This window comes from Gobius niger (genome assembly GCF_951799975.1).
Source record: "Gobius niger genome assembly, chromosome: 6".
Taxonomy (NCBI): Eukaryota; Metazoa; Chordata; class Actinopteri; order Gobiiformes; family Gobiidae; genus Gobius; species Gobius niger.
The window spans coordinates 7,756,037-7,774,400 of record NC_136857.1 but is presented as its reverse complement, the minus strand read 5'-3'; the positions used below and the strand labels follow the sequence as shown (position 1 = coordinate 7,774,400).

At 42.0% G+C, this 18,364-nt stretch overlaps 1 protein-coding gene across 1 annotated transcript; it reads right to left on the bottom strand.

Annotated features, from left to right (window-relative positions):
- Positions 1-491: 491 nt before the first annotated feature.
- LOC306964478 (synaptophysin-like) lies at positions 492-17,161 on the bottom strand. The gene is made up of 7 exons (XM_079558484.1): positions 17,023-17,161; positions 14,845-14,910; positions 3,428-3,552; positions 3,147-3,345; positions 2,881-3,072; positions 2,480-2,789; positions 492-2,311 (listed from the first exon to the last, which is right to left on the bottom strand). The coding sequence occupies exons 1-6, from the start codon at positions 17,038-17,040 to the stop codon at positions 2,508-2,510; spliced, it is 882 nt and encodes a 293-aa protein (XP_079414610.1). The 5' UTR covers positions 17,041-17,161; the 3' UTR covers positions 492-2,311; positions 2,480-2,507.
- Between the last annotated feature and the right edge of the window lie 1,203 nt (positions 17,162-18,364).

The following is an 18,364-nucleotide window of genomic DNA, read 5'->3' as shown; positions in this document are numbered from 1 at the left end:
CTTAAACACATTTACAGCTGCAGCTGTCTATAAATACCAACAAATATACCAGCAAATACCAACAGAAACAAGACAACTCTCATTCAGAGCTCAGAGTATAGCAAACATATAGCATTAACTACACAGACACAAGAAGGCAAACGTGTTTACTATAAACTGTAGTCAAGCACAGTGCATTCCATGATAGTATAACATATTAAGTAGTCTGTGTTCTGACGAGATCCTGTGTGTTGTTTGCTAGAAGAAGAAAAAATCCTTCCTCATGCACCAATTATCTTTTGAGCACACCATTTTTTTTTCTCTCTCTAGGGAACTTAAGGGCTCCGTAGCACTTAGACATAAAAAGAAAACGTTCTAAAGAATGAACCACTAGAGGACACTGCTAAGTTTATTTCAAACTCAATGAACAATGACAGATACTCTTTCATTGGGCGCAGTAACAAACACAGACTCTATGTTATGAACAAAAGCACAAATTCTCAACAGAATAATTTCAAGTTTATTTAATTTAGTTTCACATGGATTCAATATAATAATACAGCGGTTTTCTGGAGAGTCTTGGATATTTTTTCCTGACTTAATCATTATCATAAATACTAATACAATACAATAAACACAGCACTATCCAAAGCCGTAGAGTATCACAAGACATCATTCACCACTAACAAGAGAGTATATTTCATTTGAGCATATTTATAAGAGCTACAGTGAAATAGAGAGAAATCAGAGGAGGGGCTTGTGCATCGATACCGTCTGAATCAAAGAACCCTGATATTTAAAATGTGTTCAAGGCTTAATGGAGTAATACTCTGGAGATGAATAATTTGTTCTGATTAGGGCCGTGAGTGCGCTGTATGTGACGGTGTTGGTTTCGTTGTGTCCATACATTTCTTGACAGCTGTAAAGTTCAGTGGCTAATCTGTAAGGAGTGTTTATTGGAGCACTTTGTGCTTTACAGTATGTTGAATATAGCAGAGCTGATGTATGAGCCGTGTAACTATGGCCTTTCATACTTACCACGTTTTAAGTGTGTTGTCTAACGAGTAGCAGCCTGGAGCATCAGCCTCTCGAATTGTGTAAGGATGCTTAAGGATATAAAGAGTAAAATGCATGCAGTAAATTCGGTTGCCTTCAGAAATAGAAGAGACGAGGACTGACGATGCAGAATAAATATGGAGACAAAATCTTAAGAACACCTTTAAACAGTTTTTAAATGGCACATTTACTGTACCCCAAGATGAGTTTCCCTCTTATTTATCTATAGCTTTTGTCAATGACGATATGTACTGTAACTAGTGTGAATTTAAAAAACTATATGACTTTGTTTTACAACTTTCTGGATCACATAAAAGGCGATCAAAACAAGACAAAGTTCATTCACAAAACTGACACAATGCTGTTACATAAATCCAAAACATAAAACACACAGTCCTGACTCACATACATTGCACTGATATCACACAAGTGTTTCAGATACAGCATCGTAAACGGGACAGGCTACCATGCTCACTAAATATGACCTACACGTTTCATTTGTCAGGAAGTCCTTGGTTGAAAATAACTGAGTATAAAAACCAAAAGAACATAAATATCTAGGATCTTGATAGACTTCTCACTAAAATCATTACTCTATATTTTCATAAATAGATCAATATTTCTCTTTAAACAATTGCCATCTCTATTATACTCCCTTGTCACTTTTGACCAAATAAAAACACATTTTTAAATTGTCCGTAGACTCTATGATGAATAAATCATCATAGAGTCTGTGTCCGATGGCTTATGGAGGGCGATGAAGGGCAGATAACTATATAACTATGAGAGCTCCTAAACAGAACCAAAGTAAAAGCATTGAATAACTCTGTGCTCAACATTTGTTGTATAACAACTGATATGAAGTGCACCATTATTCAACTGAGTACATAGAATCATATATATCAGCATGTTGATATTTACACAGCACAGACAGTACATTCTCCCGAGTTAAATATGACTACAGCTTTTTTCATAAATGTCTTTTCCATTAAAGATTTCTCTTAAATGTTCATGAACTAATGTTTTGGTTTTGTATTCAAGTTTTCTCATAAAACCAAACAGACAATCCTCTGTTGTCTTCTACAGTTAAATACATCACAAGAATAAACATCATGATACAGTAAAGACCCATATACCCTTGTCCCAAATCCTGGTCCCAGTGGTCGTACCTCCCCAGCCACACCCCCTTCCGCTGTCCCATCACAGATACACACACAGACAAACAGAGGAGCGTGGACACGCCGGTGTGAGGACCACACTCTGAAATCAGATCACCCTGGAGAGAAAAACAGAAAGAGAGATGACACAACTGTGACCTCGCTGTGCTCCGCACAGAGCAGAATCACAGGACTCTGGACCTCCAGCTACTTGAATATGTACACGTTTGACTGAACTGAATACACAACAGCAGCACAACAGCGTTCCTCTTAAACTCTGCACTCACCGCCCAGAAGCTGCGGCAGCCGGACTGTTTACATCTGATTGGAAAAGGAGGTGGGCTGCTGCTGCTCGTAGCCCTGGTTGTAGCCTCCTTCCTCGTTGTAGCCCTGCTGGCCGTACTCGGGCTGGTATCCGCCCTGGGAGCCAGCGTAGGGGTCCTGCTGCGCATATCCGCCCTGTGCAAAGGAGTCAGGGGCAGGCTGCTTCTCTTGTGAGGGCATGTATGTTCCAGAGAAGGCTGCCATCCAGCCGGTCTCTTTGAAGACAAACCAGAGGTTTCCAATCCACAGGATCAGGTTGATGAAGCCAAAGGCCTGGGACCAGAACAGTTAATGACCATCACGTTCACTGCTTTTAAAGGTTTGACCTGAAGACTCTAGGAACATGGGAAAATGTAATTCATACCACAGAGGTGTTGAGGCCCGACACTTTAGGCTCATAGATCTCTTGGCAGCGGACATTTGGTTCGTCACAGGCTGCGATCAGGGTGATGACCTTCTCTGGATCAGTGGCTGTTTTCACGTCAGACAGACCTTTAGCCCAAGCACAGGAGGACACCAGCCACATGAAGGCGAATACTGCTGTCACCACAAAATCCTGAGGAGGCAGAGGCATGTCAACAATGACACCACCATATCAACATAGTTATTACATCAGAGTGGGCAACTCACGATCTGTGCTCCTTTGTTGTTCTCCTTGTACTTCTCCAAAATGAAACAATATACCGACATCGCTGCCATGGAGTACAAGAAGGAGAAAACTGCGATGGTGACAAAGAACTCTGCTGATGAAGAGTAGTCTCCAACAAGGAACAGGCGCTCGGTCGTGCCTCCCTTACAGGTGGGTGCGTCAAAGTACTCCTGATGGAGCCTGAACGGAGAAGAGGACGACAAAAACAATGTAAAAAATACAATCAATGTGAACAAATCAAGGTCTTTCAGGCAATACTGACCTAAAAGGATATTCAAATTGTACTTCTATTCCAAGGTCACTCTCCGACCGGTTTTCACACTCCACCTTCATCTTGAACATACCGGAGTAACTGCCACATGTTGAGAAGGCAAAAATTGCAAAGATCTGCAGGAAAGAGACAAAGACCATTATTCACTGACCACCTTTAACAGCTTCTTTTCTTATTGGTTAAAGTGACATGGGTTGAAAAAGAAAAGAAAACTGATCAAATGCATTTCATTCTTATTCCCGACCATCCACCACCACATCAGCGCAGCTACCACAAAAAAACAACAACAAATCGATGCGGCGTTATCGCGTTGCACGGCGAGGGGCCAGCATCCGTTGCCATGGTAACACTTAGTTACAGTTCGTCTGTTGTATTTCCCCTGTTCACTGAGTTTTTGTCATCCTATACCTTGGCTGCTGGAGATATTCTGGGGGAGTTGTTCCCTCTGCACCAAGAAGGAAGTAAAAAATCAGGGAATGTTTCTATCAGGGACACAATGTCACACTATTTTGAGTTTTCAGATAGAGTAATGTTAAACCAATGAAGATTTAACATGCAAATGACATTTTTTTTTAAATTTAAGATGCCCATGTTACCACTTTGCCTCAGCCTTGAGCTAGGACAGACTGCTCAAAGGAGGTTTTCTCTCTGTCTTGTGCATATTTGATAACATTCAGCCCGAGAAATCCGGTTCAGCTACAAAGATAAGGTTTAGGGAACAGAGCGACCTGGCATCACCGTGGACCAATCACAATCCTGCACTGCTACAATTCTTCTCCCCTTCAAGGACTTGTATAAAAAACCTGGTTTAGGTTTTAGGGAACAGTCGGGCAGAACTTTGACTCATCTGTACTGTGTCCATCAAGCCAGAGTTTGTCATTAAATTACTCAAAATGGCTCTTTGTCATATATGTTAGACTTAGCGTTATTAGTCTTCATCGGGCCTGTCCGGACTTGCCAGGCCCAGGGCAAGAAGATTTCGCATGGTCCCCCACTCGCCATATTCTATACACACCACCAGTACTTTTTTTTGTAGCCCTTGATTACAATTACCATTAAAAATACTATTTATGTTTCCAAATCAAGATTCAGTTCACTGGTCATGGAGCATTTGAGTGAAGACTGAAATATGAAGAGCAAAACTAACACAAGAATCACATGCACGACATGTTTATAGTGATCTGAAGCACAGGGTCCCCACAGAGACAGAATATCCAATATCGATATAGTATTGTCTAAATAACTGAAGTAATTCACCATATCAACATCGTGCCGTTGTAATCAATAACATATCATCCCAAACTCTATTAGTTTGATGATTTTAAAAAGGTTAAGGTTTAGTGTTTTGTAACGAAAGAAAAAAAGGGTTGTGGAATGTGGTGAGGATCTGGTCTCAAATTGAGAAAAGAAGAGAAAACATTTTATTCTCCTGTACCATAGGCTATATTACAAATCAATATTCAGTTCACAGCACACATTTTAACACATTTAACACTTTGAGGCAGCACTAAAATATGAACTGCTAAAGTAATTCAGAACATGTCATAGACAGATGCATCTACTGGGTTCAAATACATAACAAGACCCTATGGAAACGGGATATTTAGTTCATTGGACAGTGCCAGGACATAGTATCTTATATACAGGAGGAAGAAAAAGTAAGTACACCGTCACTGAACTGCAGCAGTTTTGTACAGAATGGTCCATGATTCATCCTGATCGTTGTGAACGTCTAATCTGCAACTACAGAAAAGCAGTTGTTGCTGCAAAAGAAGGATCAGCCAGCTATTTAATACAAGGGTTCACTTACTTATTCCACACTGTTGTGAATGTCTGAAGGTTTTTCTGCAAAATATCTTGATGAACTTGTGAATTCATGTTTCTGTTGATGACAGCACGTTGTCCAGGCCCTGAGGCAACAAATCGGCCCCACAACATGATTCTCCCTGCTCCATACTTCACATTGAGGATAGGGTTTTGATGTTGATGTGCTGTTCCATTTTCCTCTACACATGACATTGTGTTCCTCCCAAACTATTTAACTTTGAGTCCATCAGTCCCCAGTATATTTTTCCAGTGGTGCTGTGGAGCAACCAAGAGCTCTGTCGCAAACCAAAGTGGAATAGTTTGGGAGGAACACAACGTCATGTGTGGAGGAAAAATGGAACAGCACATCAACATCAAAAGCCTATCCTCAATGTGAAGGATGGTGCAGGGAGAATCATGGTGTGGGGCTGGGCCTGGGTAACGTGCTATAATCAATAGAAAAATTAATTCTCAAGTTTGTCAAGATATTTTGCAGAAAAACCTGAAATATTCACAACAATAATAACGTGGAACAAGTAAATGAACCCTTGTATTAAATAGCTGAATGACTCTTCTTTTCTATCAATAACTGCTTAGATCAGATGCTCACAACGATCAGGATGAATCTTGGACCATTCCTCTTTACAAAACTGCAGCAGTTCAACGAGATTCAGGGGGTGTACTTACTTATTCCACACTGTCCTGTGAATGTTTACATGTTATGGCCAATAAAAATATGATGTATGTAAATGTTTGGGTGGTATTAGTTTAGATACTGTTTACTCATTCTTATGATTTTAATAAAAATCACACCACATTTAGTGACCCATTTAGGCAGAAATGTGAGAATGTACTCACTTTTTCTTCCTACTGTACCTTTGCTAATTGTGATTTTGTTTGTTTCTCTCTTTAATTGTCTGCGTACATTATTGTATGAATGAGAGCGTGAATGGGTGACTGGCGCCTTACTGTAAAGCGCTTTGAGTGCCTGGTGGAGTAAGTGCAGGTGGAAAAACGCTATATACCATATATATGCCAAATCCGGCCCTCGAGCACAGAACCTCTGGCCCTCAAGATGATTTTGAGAAACATTATGACACAAATCAGAAAGTACTTTAACATTTTTAAGGTTAAATGGGACAAATACTGTCAATACACCCAATTAGGTCATATTATGTACAACTCTGGCATTTGTAGAAAGAGCACTGGAAAAAAAAAAAAAAATTTAAGGAAGAAATGACCTACTTGAATTAAGAGATTCAATCTAAAGTTTGAGTAGATTTGGTCTTGTCTTAGATCAGATAAAACGTCTTCTCTTATTCTCTTAATTCAAATTATATTAAAAGTTCATATGTCTGATTTCAAAGTGGGTTTTGTGCTTGTTCCATTGGCATCAGCATTTGTATCTTTATCTTAGATTAGTCCAAACAGACTCAAATTCAACACAAATAACCTTTATTCAAGCAATTTCAAGTCATTTGTCTCATTTAAGATGGTCATTTTTCCAGAGTAGTGCTTTACTTTGGCCTAAAATTGGCGGCTTCGGCCCTCGGTCTTTTTACAATGAAAAAAATTTACCATTTCATTTAAATTACTTTATCAGCCCTAACACGGCCATTTTTTTTTTTAAAGGAAGATACAACATCCTCTACAGGGAACTGAATATTTTCTTTCCATAGTAACCTATCATGCACAAAACATGTTAACCAGGTAGTGTGTTCTGAAATGCATGGGATGCTAGGGTCAAGGTGTACTTTGTTGTCCCCATAGAGAAATACGCCCTTTGATTTGTCTGGGGAGTGGGAACCAGTCTCCAGATCTTGAGCTATAGGCTCATGGTCAAGGTCACATAGCTGGAGTCTTAACCTAATGTGCCTGCTTTGGGTTGCTGGAGAGGAAGCCGACTCAGACACAGAGAACATACAAACTCCATAGAAAGGCCATCACCGCATGGGAATCCAACCCGGACCTTCTTACCCACTCAGCCACCATTGTGTTAACTCAGCCTCCATTTTACCCCTTTTAGAGACCTGCACATGAACTTAAACTTAACTAACAACAACATAAATGCCACAACAGTGTGTGCGTACAAATGAAGTCCCACTCTCTCACACTCACCCCAGATTAGACTATTTTTACCACACCCTCCCCACGCGCCAGGCCAGATCCGATTGGACGGAAAATCCAGCTATTAATCTGACCGAGGTGCTGTGCCATCTGTCGCCACAACCTCCGCCACAAACCCTGGTAAAGCCTCGGCCACGCCCCTCCACGTGAGCTTAGCACCTGCAAACTCCTGCGGTACCACTCTACTGTGGGCCGCTACTACACTCTGGACTATTTACAGTAATCTAGCTAATGTGGCTCGGAGCCCGGCGTGGCGGATTTGCAGCAAAGACCAAAGGCGTACTTAAAGGAGGTTTCTTTGTGATGCTGCTACACTTCTTTTGTTTGGTGTTTTCTAAAGCCCTGTTAGTCTGGGATTATGTTGAATTAAATACTTAAGAGCAAGGGTGCGCCAATCTGACTGGGTAGACGAATGGACAGGATCTATTGGGCCAAACTATTGAGCTCTTAAAACTTAAAAAGACCATTGATTGGGCATTGTTGACGCAGGTTATTAGCTTATTCTTTCAATGGTGTTACAGAAGAAAAAATAGTATACTTAGATTAGGAGTGGGCAATATAATAACAATACAAAATGTATTGCAATCTGATTCCCGTTGCAATTTCCTATTTTTTAGAGAGACTTTGATTCAGTGTTTTCTCAATTTAATGTAGCCCAATGCTCAAACGCTGACACTTCCCCCCCACCTACTCCTCTTATTGGTCCGTCCGTCATGTCCTGAATGAGTGACAGTGTTTTATCCAATCACAAAGAAGAGTGAACCTTCAGAAGCAGCAGATGGCTTTCTTTACTTCTTACAGGCAATAATAACAGCAAAAACAAAATGATAAACCCTAACCTTCTCTTAAAGCAGCACTAAGTAACTTGTTTGCCTTAATAAATCCTTTTCGTAGTCCCTCTAGGGGCAATACAATGTTAATGGGATGATTGGAGGGTCTTTCATCTCCCCCTGGTGTCTCTGGCCGGAAAACCTCAATTGCAACTTTCCTGCCACCGTGTCGGAGTCACCAATACACACTAATGGAATCACGAAGAAGAAGCGAACAGGCTAACGGGCAAAGCTAACTGCGGGCTAGCACCACTTAAACAGCATTTACAGCCAAGTTTGAGTGAAAAAAATGATCTCCATTGTGTAACTGGATGTACAATATCCCTCTCTGCCTTTGTCTTTTCTGTGTAGTATTTACTCATACGGACAATTAATAAGTAAAAAAAGCGACATGCTACGACACCTGCAGTGGCGCTTATGGCCTCTAGGGGCATGAGTTACTTAGTACTGCTTTAAAAGAGAGGGAGAACTGGTACCGGCTCTTCAGTATTGGGGCTTTTATGACTGAACCATTACAGTCCTACAACAGATACAGTAGATCATGTAGGCCACACTGAATTGGGACGGTCATGTTTCGATAGGCTCTCATTGTGCTGAGCTACATTTGTTGTGTCAGGCAGGGACTCTGGCTTAAAACACGGAATCAATATGCATGTAATGTGTTCACGAGGACGCAGGTGATTTGAAAGAGAAACAAATTAAAGGTGTCATTTTGAAACGTTCTTCCCACAATAGGGTAGTGTTGAAAAAAAAATCTAATCAATTCTTTTACAATTTACATTTAGAACAAAAATATATGTGAGGTTGTTATGTTACAAAGGCAAGGTCAAAAGAGTTACTCAGTGTTATCAATAACAATAAAACAATGCAGCCACTAAGTCCCAAATCAATATAGTCACTATCACATGACAGGGCAGGGATTCCCATGAACTGAATGTGTCATGACTCTTTTGTTTGTTTTCGTCGAGCTAAACTAGACACAGCTGCACACGATATGAGAAATAAGGGCAACATTCGGTGAGTACCGTATTTTAAGTTGCACTTTCTTCATAGTTTGACTGGTGGTGCGACCTATACTCAGGTGCGACTTACATACTAAATATATAATTTCATGTTTGTTGTTTTTGCACAGACAGCCGCTAGAGGGCGTTCTAGGCTTGTGTACCAGTATCTGTTGCTTGTGTACGGTTGCATACAAATAAAGCACTACACTACTACACTGACAACAAAAAAGTCGAGTAGCAGAAAGACAGTTTGGAGTGAGTGAAAAAAAAAGCTTAGGTTACTCTTCATGCAATGAGGAAAACAAAAAAAGGGTCTGAAAGCGAGATGGCCACAGCTTGAGGAATGAGTTTGCAAATGGGTGCTTGAACAATGTGGCAGGTGCAATTTATACTCCGGAGCGAGTATAGTCCGGAGAATACGGTATCGTAAAGGGACTATACTCACTATTGCCACCTCTGGTCTTATGCATAACTGCACCTTCTATATTAAGCCCCTACATGACGGCAATTTGGACCCGAAGTAACAGCCCTTTGAGTGACAGTGCAGGATTTTAGAGGCAGTTGAATAGATCTGGGCTCATTCTGCACATTAGGACATTGCTGGAACATGTAGGGGGAGGATAATACATAATTTTAACATTTTTAACTCCGTATAGTCCCTTTAAATCGTGTGATGACAATATTATTGCCATACTTTACTAAACCATTTCAGAACACATTTTTTTACTCAGCAAATTGTCTCGAAACTTAAAAAATACTAATCAAGAAAGGTTTAAAATTAGGAATAACTGAGGATTCCTTTTTGTTTGTAAGATGTGTTCACCATATTGCGATTATTTTGCTAATTTATTGTACAGCCCTAACTTCATGCTTTTATTGCTTGTTTAAACCCGTTGGGAATGTTTGGGGCTAAAACACGGATCAATATTCAGAGCATTTTGTGGCACATCTGGGATTTGTCGACCTTCCCCTCGGAGATGCATTTGGTTAATTAAAAACACGCTTCACAACAGCACCGGGTTTTTTTTTTAGGCTGCTCTCACTTGGTGTATTGATCGCAATCTTCAATCAATCTGGCATTAGGGCTACGCAATATATGGGCAAATATTAGGGGAGCCACAATATCACTAAGGTCTGGCTAGGAATACAAGGTTTGTTTTGGAACTGTTAGAATGATTTAGTAAAATATTGTAATACTGTTAAGAGAATGTTTAAGAATGTTTATTGAATATCTCTTTTTTTACCCACATTACAGTACATTGCCTGATTAGGAGCTGCAGTGACAGAGACAGTGGCAGGAGAGGAGAGGGACAGTGGGAGATACAAATGGTGGCACGCAGATTGTTTGGTGCCATGGAAACCCGTTTGGCAGCGCTGCCCGGTGAGGAGGAGGCACAGGCGGTCTCTCGCTCTCCTGGAATGTGGAGAGGTGTCAGCTCCTTTTTACTGTGAAGATATACACGGTGCTCAATAATAATGATTTCCCCTTCTGCCTTTGTCGTTCTTTCTGCTTGAAAGCCGGGGAAATATGTCTTATGGGCTTGCAGTAGCAGTAGTAGTAGTAGTAGTAGTTAGACAGAAGTATTAGATAATCTGCAAACAAACATTCTGTCTACATAAAACCTGATTTACTAAAAAATAATGTGTGCAGAAGTGGTGCAAAATACATGTGCAGTTAAAAGGTCACAGCACAAACTCATTTAAAAGTCAGATTTGTGGCATTAATATTATCAACAGTTCCTAATGATAAATCAGGTGCAACAGGCTATAAAATGGCATGTGCAATTTTTAAGTAGTCCATGCAATTTAGCACCTGATTAACCCTGTAGTTTAGCTCGCCTGAAATGCATGTGATTCATTCATTACTGCAACAGTTCATAATTCAGTCTTTCTCAAATATCAAAATATGTTCTTGGACTAATTTAAAATCTGCAATTTGGACTGAATCATAAATTGCTGGTCTAATCGCAATTGCAATACACACATTTCAACAATTTTGTTCAGCACAGCATCACATAGTGCTTGGATCTTGTTAAAAATGGCCTGTTACACCATAGGCTGTTGTGTGTGATCCTCCAAAGCTAACAGCGCAGGTGTTACTGCACCACATCAGCTGCTGTCCTCTAATTCTATGTATTTTATGCAGAATCTAGATCAACACAAGCTGTTGGGAGTCCTTGTCAGGTGGAAGGAAGATACACAGCGTGACCGGTGCTTTATCTACTAAGAGCCTTGACTGCTGCTCCTTATAGGAAAGCATGCGTTTGTCCGATGTATCTTCAGTGTATGACTCAGAGAGCGTTAATAAAGATGCAGCAGAGCTTTCCCGCAGCTTTAGAGGCAGCTGGCTTTGTGCATCACGTTTATTTGGGGACCTGAGTGTCTCTAAACATCCATCAAATCCAGGCTTTGTCAGCAGAATTCCCCACAGACACATGTTGTTGGGTGGAGTGAGGGCAGAGACACGCAAAGCCTAAATCCAGCGTCTCAGCTTAACAACACGATGCTTTCCAACCCGGAGAAACCCTCTTGTGGGGTGTTTCCTCCTCCTCCTCCTCCTGCACTCGAAACCCTATACCTAACGTATGGCCGTAGTTAATGCAGGGAGCGTCTCCAGGACGGGCACCGCCCTCCTGCGGCGTGACGAGGGGAAGCACACAGCCGTACACTGGTGATTCATGGGCCCTGGCCTCCTGAACGCTGACGCTGATTGGTGCTTGATTCGCTCTGACCTGAGGAGGCAGTGAGGAGACTGTGGCACACGCACACAGCTCCAGGGAAGAGCGGGAGTCACATAGACTCTAGAGCACCCTCATCCCGCTGACTGTTCCCTGGCACATCAGCAGAGAAGGCCCATAATAACAGCACTGTGTCTGTCAGCACTGCTTTGGCATGCACGGCTTCATCTGTGCACTCACTCGGGAGGAGCAGGACACACAATAACAATGTTATTTTTATATCTTTGTGTAAAGACAAATAGGTGCGAGAGACGCTGATGATAAATATCAGCCAATGCACCAGCGGACTTCATAATTTATCATTTGCTATTATTGAATCAAAGGCAGCAGATGGAGCAGACTGAACAATTGTCTTCTGGGTGGAATATGTTAAAACCCTCTGAGACAAGGGATGTCTCATAGTTGTAGTGAGAGCCACAATTATAAGATTTGGGACTGAGTAGTCAACATTAGTATCTTATTAATGGTGTATGCATATGTGCCTGTCTAAAACCATAAAACAAAACCATAAACCAGATTTCTTTATCCTTCATTTGTGCTGGGACAATATAATTTCTTTCTATAGAGCCTTTTCAGAAACCGCCAGGCATCAAAACTTGTTCACAAAATAAACTTTTTTAGTACAACACCAGAGCCTTTTCACGTTAATAGTAACACTGAAGGTAAAGAAGTACGGTATCTGCATAACAAACCCAGGATCTGAGGAACCCTCTTGTCTAATGGGACTCGATAGTGTGCTGTGCAGATGTGGCCTGAAGAGAATTTGACAAAGCATGAATATCAATTCAGCCGAAGTGTAGTGTTACTACAGCGGTGATGTAACACATGCTGCTGGTGTCTCGTGCACACGCCTCGAGCTGCTGTCATCATAGGACACTCTTTATTAAAGGGCAACTTGGCTTTTTACCATATCCACCAGAGCAAAGGCAGAGTAGAATGAGAGAGCTATAAATAGAACTGCATAATATATTGCCAAACTATTGTTTTCGCAAGATTAGACGACGCAATATTAATATAGCGCAAGAAGCCAAATATACTGCAGTATTTCTGAGCTTTTCCATCTGTGTCCGATTTACACTTTTTAACTTTAGATTCGAAAACAAAATACAAGCTTAAATGATCCAAATATTACAGTTTTTGTCCAGACCTTGCAAATGTACTTCTTATTAAGTTTTGCTCTATTCTTGTTCAATCTTTGTTGTTATGATTTTGCCAGGGAAACAAAATTGCTTTCAGTTTAATCCAGAGGCTAGTAGCTCCTCGCTTTTCAAAGGTTGAAATATGATCTTGTCTAACTGCCCAGAGTGTATATAAGTAGCTCTCTGCCGTTTTTATTTGGTAAAAGTAGCTCAAAGTCGTAATTACAATATTGAATACAGAATATCAACCCCCCCCCTCGTCGTACAGCCCTAGTTATAAATGCGTTATGAACCTTCACTCTGAAACATCACACAAGGGAGCATAATTTGAGTGCTGTTACATGTATGAAATAAGCCCCATGAAGCCGCGTGACCTTAGCCCCGACAGACAAGGTCACAAATCAGTGAAAGACATCATGATTTACCACCAGCACGAGCGGGGGATTCAGAGGAGGCTGTACTTTCCAGCATAAAACACAACAAGGGCAAGATGGGATCAGCTGTGGGAGTGGGCGGGGCTAATCACAACTGAATCAGAAAATAGCATTTTTTTATGGTCGCAATTAGCAAAGATGGTGAGGATTTAGGTAATAGATATGGAATTGGAATTGTATGAAATGTAGAAGAAGAATAAGAATAAGAATAAGAAGATCTTTATTTATATAGCGCCTTTCACAGACATCGTCACAAAGCGCTTTACATGAGACAATTGTACATTCACTCCATACTCGACTACGGTTGTAGCTTCAGTTTCCCCTGGGGGAGACTGTCAGAAGCGCTTTCGCGACTACACACGTCTGCGCCAACGGACCCTCTGACCACCACCATACATTCACTCACACACATCATTCATCCTGGCCTATTGTGCATGTTTTTAGTGGTAATATATATGATTCCAAACACGGATGGGATGGTATGAGATGTAAACAGAGTGATAACCATGACTAAAAGGATAAATGATACAATGATCTTGAAATCTTCACTTTATTTAAAATCCAGAAACAACAATGCAGACGGCATCTCTGGAATCGCCCATACATGGTCATGTTTGAAAACAGGTAAGGGGGAAAAAATCGAAACTTTCTTAAATTATTGAAAAACTACTTTAATAAACCCTGAAATATGAATATAGTTTTCCACTAAATAAAGATACAAAGACATGGAGAGGAGCAAAGTGCTTCAACAGCCCTGAAATACATAAATAATAAATACATAAAGAATGCTAGCTTGACGCTTCATGTTAGCATCGTGCTAATGCAAACGGTTAGCTAGCGCCAGCTACAACTGCCGTTTTTTTTCATTTCTGCCGAACAATCTGCTGTGAGAAAATATCCATATGGGCCCGATTTACACTTGACTTCAATCTATGTAATAAATTAGTTCATGTTCCACCAGAAAATGGCTAAAAAGAGTGAAATATTGCGTTTCTCTAAAGATTCTATTTTCCCCCTCGGCGAAGCCACGCCCCCTTCTATGACGAGAGGCCGTCAAACATGCATATTCAACATGGCATTTATTGAAATATTATTAAACCTTTAAAGGGGCGAGATGCAAGCTGGCCATTTTATACTCACTACTGCCACCTCAGGTCATACGCGTAACTGCACCTTCTATATTAAGCTCGTGCAAGGCTACTTTTTGAGTGACAGTGCAGGATGTTAAAGGCAGTTGTGGTGAATAGGTCTCCACATTAGGACAAAGAACATTTTTGAACTCCGCATAGTCTCTTTAAAAGTGACTGAATTAAATAAATCAAACACTTACCCATTGTAGAACTTTGATAAATCCCAATGGTGTTTTGACTACTGTGAACTGCCCTTGGGCCACCAACTGTTGACAGAAAAACATTGTCAGAGCTGGAGTGTCGTGTACATCGTCAGCGTAACCAAATACTACAGTTATTTAGGTGCGATCTGCAAAAACGACAAACTTTCATCCATCATCATGAAGAGACCTATTCTACGTGCATGATTTCCTCCACAAATACGATCTGAAATGTGTTTTTGCGATGAATTTCCCGTCTTCCCTCGAGTGTTGATGCTCCCGCACATGAGCCGGATCTCAGATCTAATCGCAAGAATGTTCCCCGACAAAGCCTGACTCGTGTCCCTCAAATGGGATAAAATCATGAAGCTGCGTAATTAGCGACCACGTCCGAGTAATAGGTCAAGGTTCTGTTCCTTGAAGGAGCACCCATAGCTGGAGGATTATCCTGCCCTATAGTGCGCCTTGTGGCAGAGCTGGAGCACCAGGGGGAGGCACGGTGGGAACTGTATAGGAATCCAACCTGGGACCTTTTTGCGTGTGTGTTTTTAGAGAGCTTTCTGACTTTTAAAAAAAATATTCAATTTTAGTCTAGTTTTAGTCGACTAAATTTAAAACTAATTTAGTCGACTTTGCATTTATAACATTCATTATAATCATATTTAATCTTGTTCCTCTGCTTCATGGAGCTTCTCCCACATGAACAAAGCTCAGAGCTGATCCTTTGGCAGTGAATTTACATGATCTGAGGCTCTTTCAGACGGTCAATAGAAGTTTGGCTGATTTTAGTCTCTCCTTTTCATTTTTATTTAGTCTTGTTTTAGTCGACTAAAAAATCTGGACATTTTAGTCATAGTCTTAGTCTCATGAGAAACTTTTAATTTAGTTTTAGTCCAATTTTAGTCGGAAAAAAAATCACTTAAATTAACAAGTGATTGGTGATTAACGATTAAAGAGTGGAAAAAGAGTGGTGCGCACTGAATGGGTGTTGCTGCCGGATGCTCTCTCATCGAATGCAATTTCTCCATCTGTGAGATCAATAAAGTATCATCTCATCTTATCTCAAGACTAAATATTTTAGTCGACGAAATGAACACTGGCAGAGACCCCATAGACTCAACTGGTGGCGCCACGCGAGCCCGAGTAGAGAGAGGCTTATGTGAAAGTGCTGCCCATAGCTTTACTCATTTTTGATAGTGTCCCTCCACGTGCTGAGAGAAACGTGAGCTATTTTTTTTTTTTTTTGGGGGGTAGCAGCAGCATTACAATTAGTCAAAGCTGATTAACTTAATGGTATTTACCCCCCTGGCCCAGTGTACTCTTTTCTTTATATCAAAAATGCTTACAGTCTTGTGGGTGACAGGGGAGGGGGGGGGGATACAGCCCTACAGTGTTTGCAGGTGAATGCGACACTGCAAGAAAGGCGGCGTGTCCCCCTCGTGAGCGTCAATAAATAGCCGCACAGGAGGAGTAGTGGTGGTCTGGCTGTGCCTATACTTTTCTTTTTTTTTTTGTTCTTCCCTCTGGGGCCTATTACCTCCTGTAAACACCGAAACGTCGCACAGTCTGTCAAAAATACGCGGGGATGGACAGCCTGGTAGCTCGATGTCCATCTAATTTTAGTCACCTTGTTTCTTCCCTCTGGGCTTATAGGTGCATCTCGGAGCCTACAGGGGCCTACTGCGGCTATCCAAACCCAACCAAAGGGCCCTCCTCTATCCTGTGTATAGCCTCACGCTCCCTCCGAGCTTATTATCTGTGCACAAATAACGTGAGCAGCCTCAAATTTCAATAGCTTAGCGGAAATCTCTCGTGGCAGAAACTAAAGGCCGCGCGCTGCCGTCTCCTTTCTCTGCGAAATGTCAAAACAGCATCATCCTCCACATCTTCGGGGTCCGCAGCATCACCGCGCGAATACGTGACCACGGAGACGTCTCACTGCGAGGGGGATGCGAGAATTTAATAAAAAGGGAGTCCGCGTATCCGTCGCAGGAATTATTTCGACTCGAATGGGCAAGAAAGACACTGCATTGAAGCGCGTAAGGTCGGCGGATGGAATGATGGAAATGTTAAATGACAACGGGGATGCGGGGAATCTAAACGCGAGTCGATATAGTGGAACATGTCGGCCGAACAAATGCAATAAGGCGCGATGTTTATTTGAGTCCGAGCCCTTACCTGGTTTACAACATCCATCTTGGCCGCTTACTCGCTGATAAGAGGATCAGAGGGCCGGAGGGAGGGAGGGCAGCTCATCCGGAACAGCGCGCGGGCAGGGAGACGCCTTTGAGGGAACAGCGCCACTGCGTCACGACCACAGGACAAGGACGTGTGGGAGCGTAATTACGTTTGCAGGGGGGGGGGGGGGGGGGGGGGGGGGCGTCCAATCACAGCGCCTTTTTATTATAGGGACTAGAGAACAGAGGTTGCCCCACAGTTTAGGAACCAGGATAACAGCACTGTGGCTTTTTACTGTATTGTAGTTATGTTTCGAGTATCATGGGATGTTTTTAATCGCTTACCCGCCGCCTGAACCGAGGGCATTTTGTCTAGTTCGGCTTTACCTAAATCTTAAAGCTTCCTGAGTGGAGCTTATAGACCAGGGGTGGGCAAGTTTGCATCGTGGAGGGGGCCGAACCGCAACATTGTAACCGAAAGTAAAAACTTTTTTTTCTGCAAATACCAATGCTTTAAATCAGTGGTTCTTAAGTGTCTTTGGGACCCGACATTACCCCAGGATGACAACCCCACACAAAACTGTAATTTGTCATATATATTGTATAAAATATTGTATTTTCCACACAAGTTTTTTTCCAATTAGGATCATAACATCCATCCATCCATTTTCTTCCGCTTTATCCGGGGCCGGGTCGCGGGGGCAGCACTCTCAGCAGAGATGCCCAAACTTCCCGGTCCACACACACCTCCTCCAGCTGTTCTGGGGGGACCCCGAGGCGACACCAGGCCAGCTCGGAGACATAGTCCCACCACCGTGTCCTGGGTCTTCCACGAGGACTTGTCCCACTAGGACATGCCTGGAACACCTCCCGCGGGAGGCGACCAGGAGGCATCCGGAACAGATGCCCGAGCCACCTCAGCTGGCTCCTTTCGACGTGAAGGAGCAGCGACTCTACTCCGAGCTCCTCCCGGCATAACATAACAACCCAATAACATTTTAACAACCTCTGTTAGTGTTCCCATGCAGTTTCAAATGGAAAATATTGAATAAAAGTTCCCTTTAGACTTGCGACCCACTGACAATGGTTCCGCGACCCACCTTTGGGTCTGGAATCCCCGTTTTACATGATATAATATGACCAAGTGGGACGTTCTGCCAGGACATTTTTAAAATACAGACACTATTTCTCACATTTTTAGATACTTTAACAGGTATTTGATCTCTTATTTGCATAATCATATTTCTCAAAATCATCTTGGGGGCCAGAGGTTCTGTGCTGGAGGGCCGGATTTGGCCCCCGGGCCTGACGTTGCCTACCCGTTATAGACTAAGGGCCAGGGT

Excerpts from the sequence above, each read along its gene's own strand:
- LOC306964478 (XM_079558484.1), bottom strand. Across the intron at positions 3,553-14,844 it reads TTATCAAAGTTCTACAATGG|ATCTTTGCAATTTTTGCCTT; the intron begins GTAAGTGTTTGA and ends TCTTTCCTGCAG. Across the intron at positions 2,790-2,880 it reads CGGGCCTCAACACCTCTGTG|GCCTTTGGCTTCATCAACCT; the intron begins GTATGAATTACA and ends TTCTGGTCCCAG.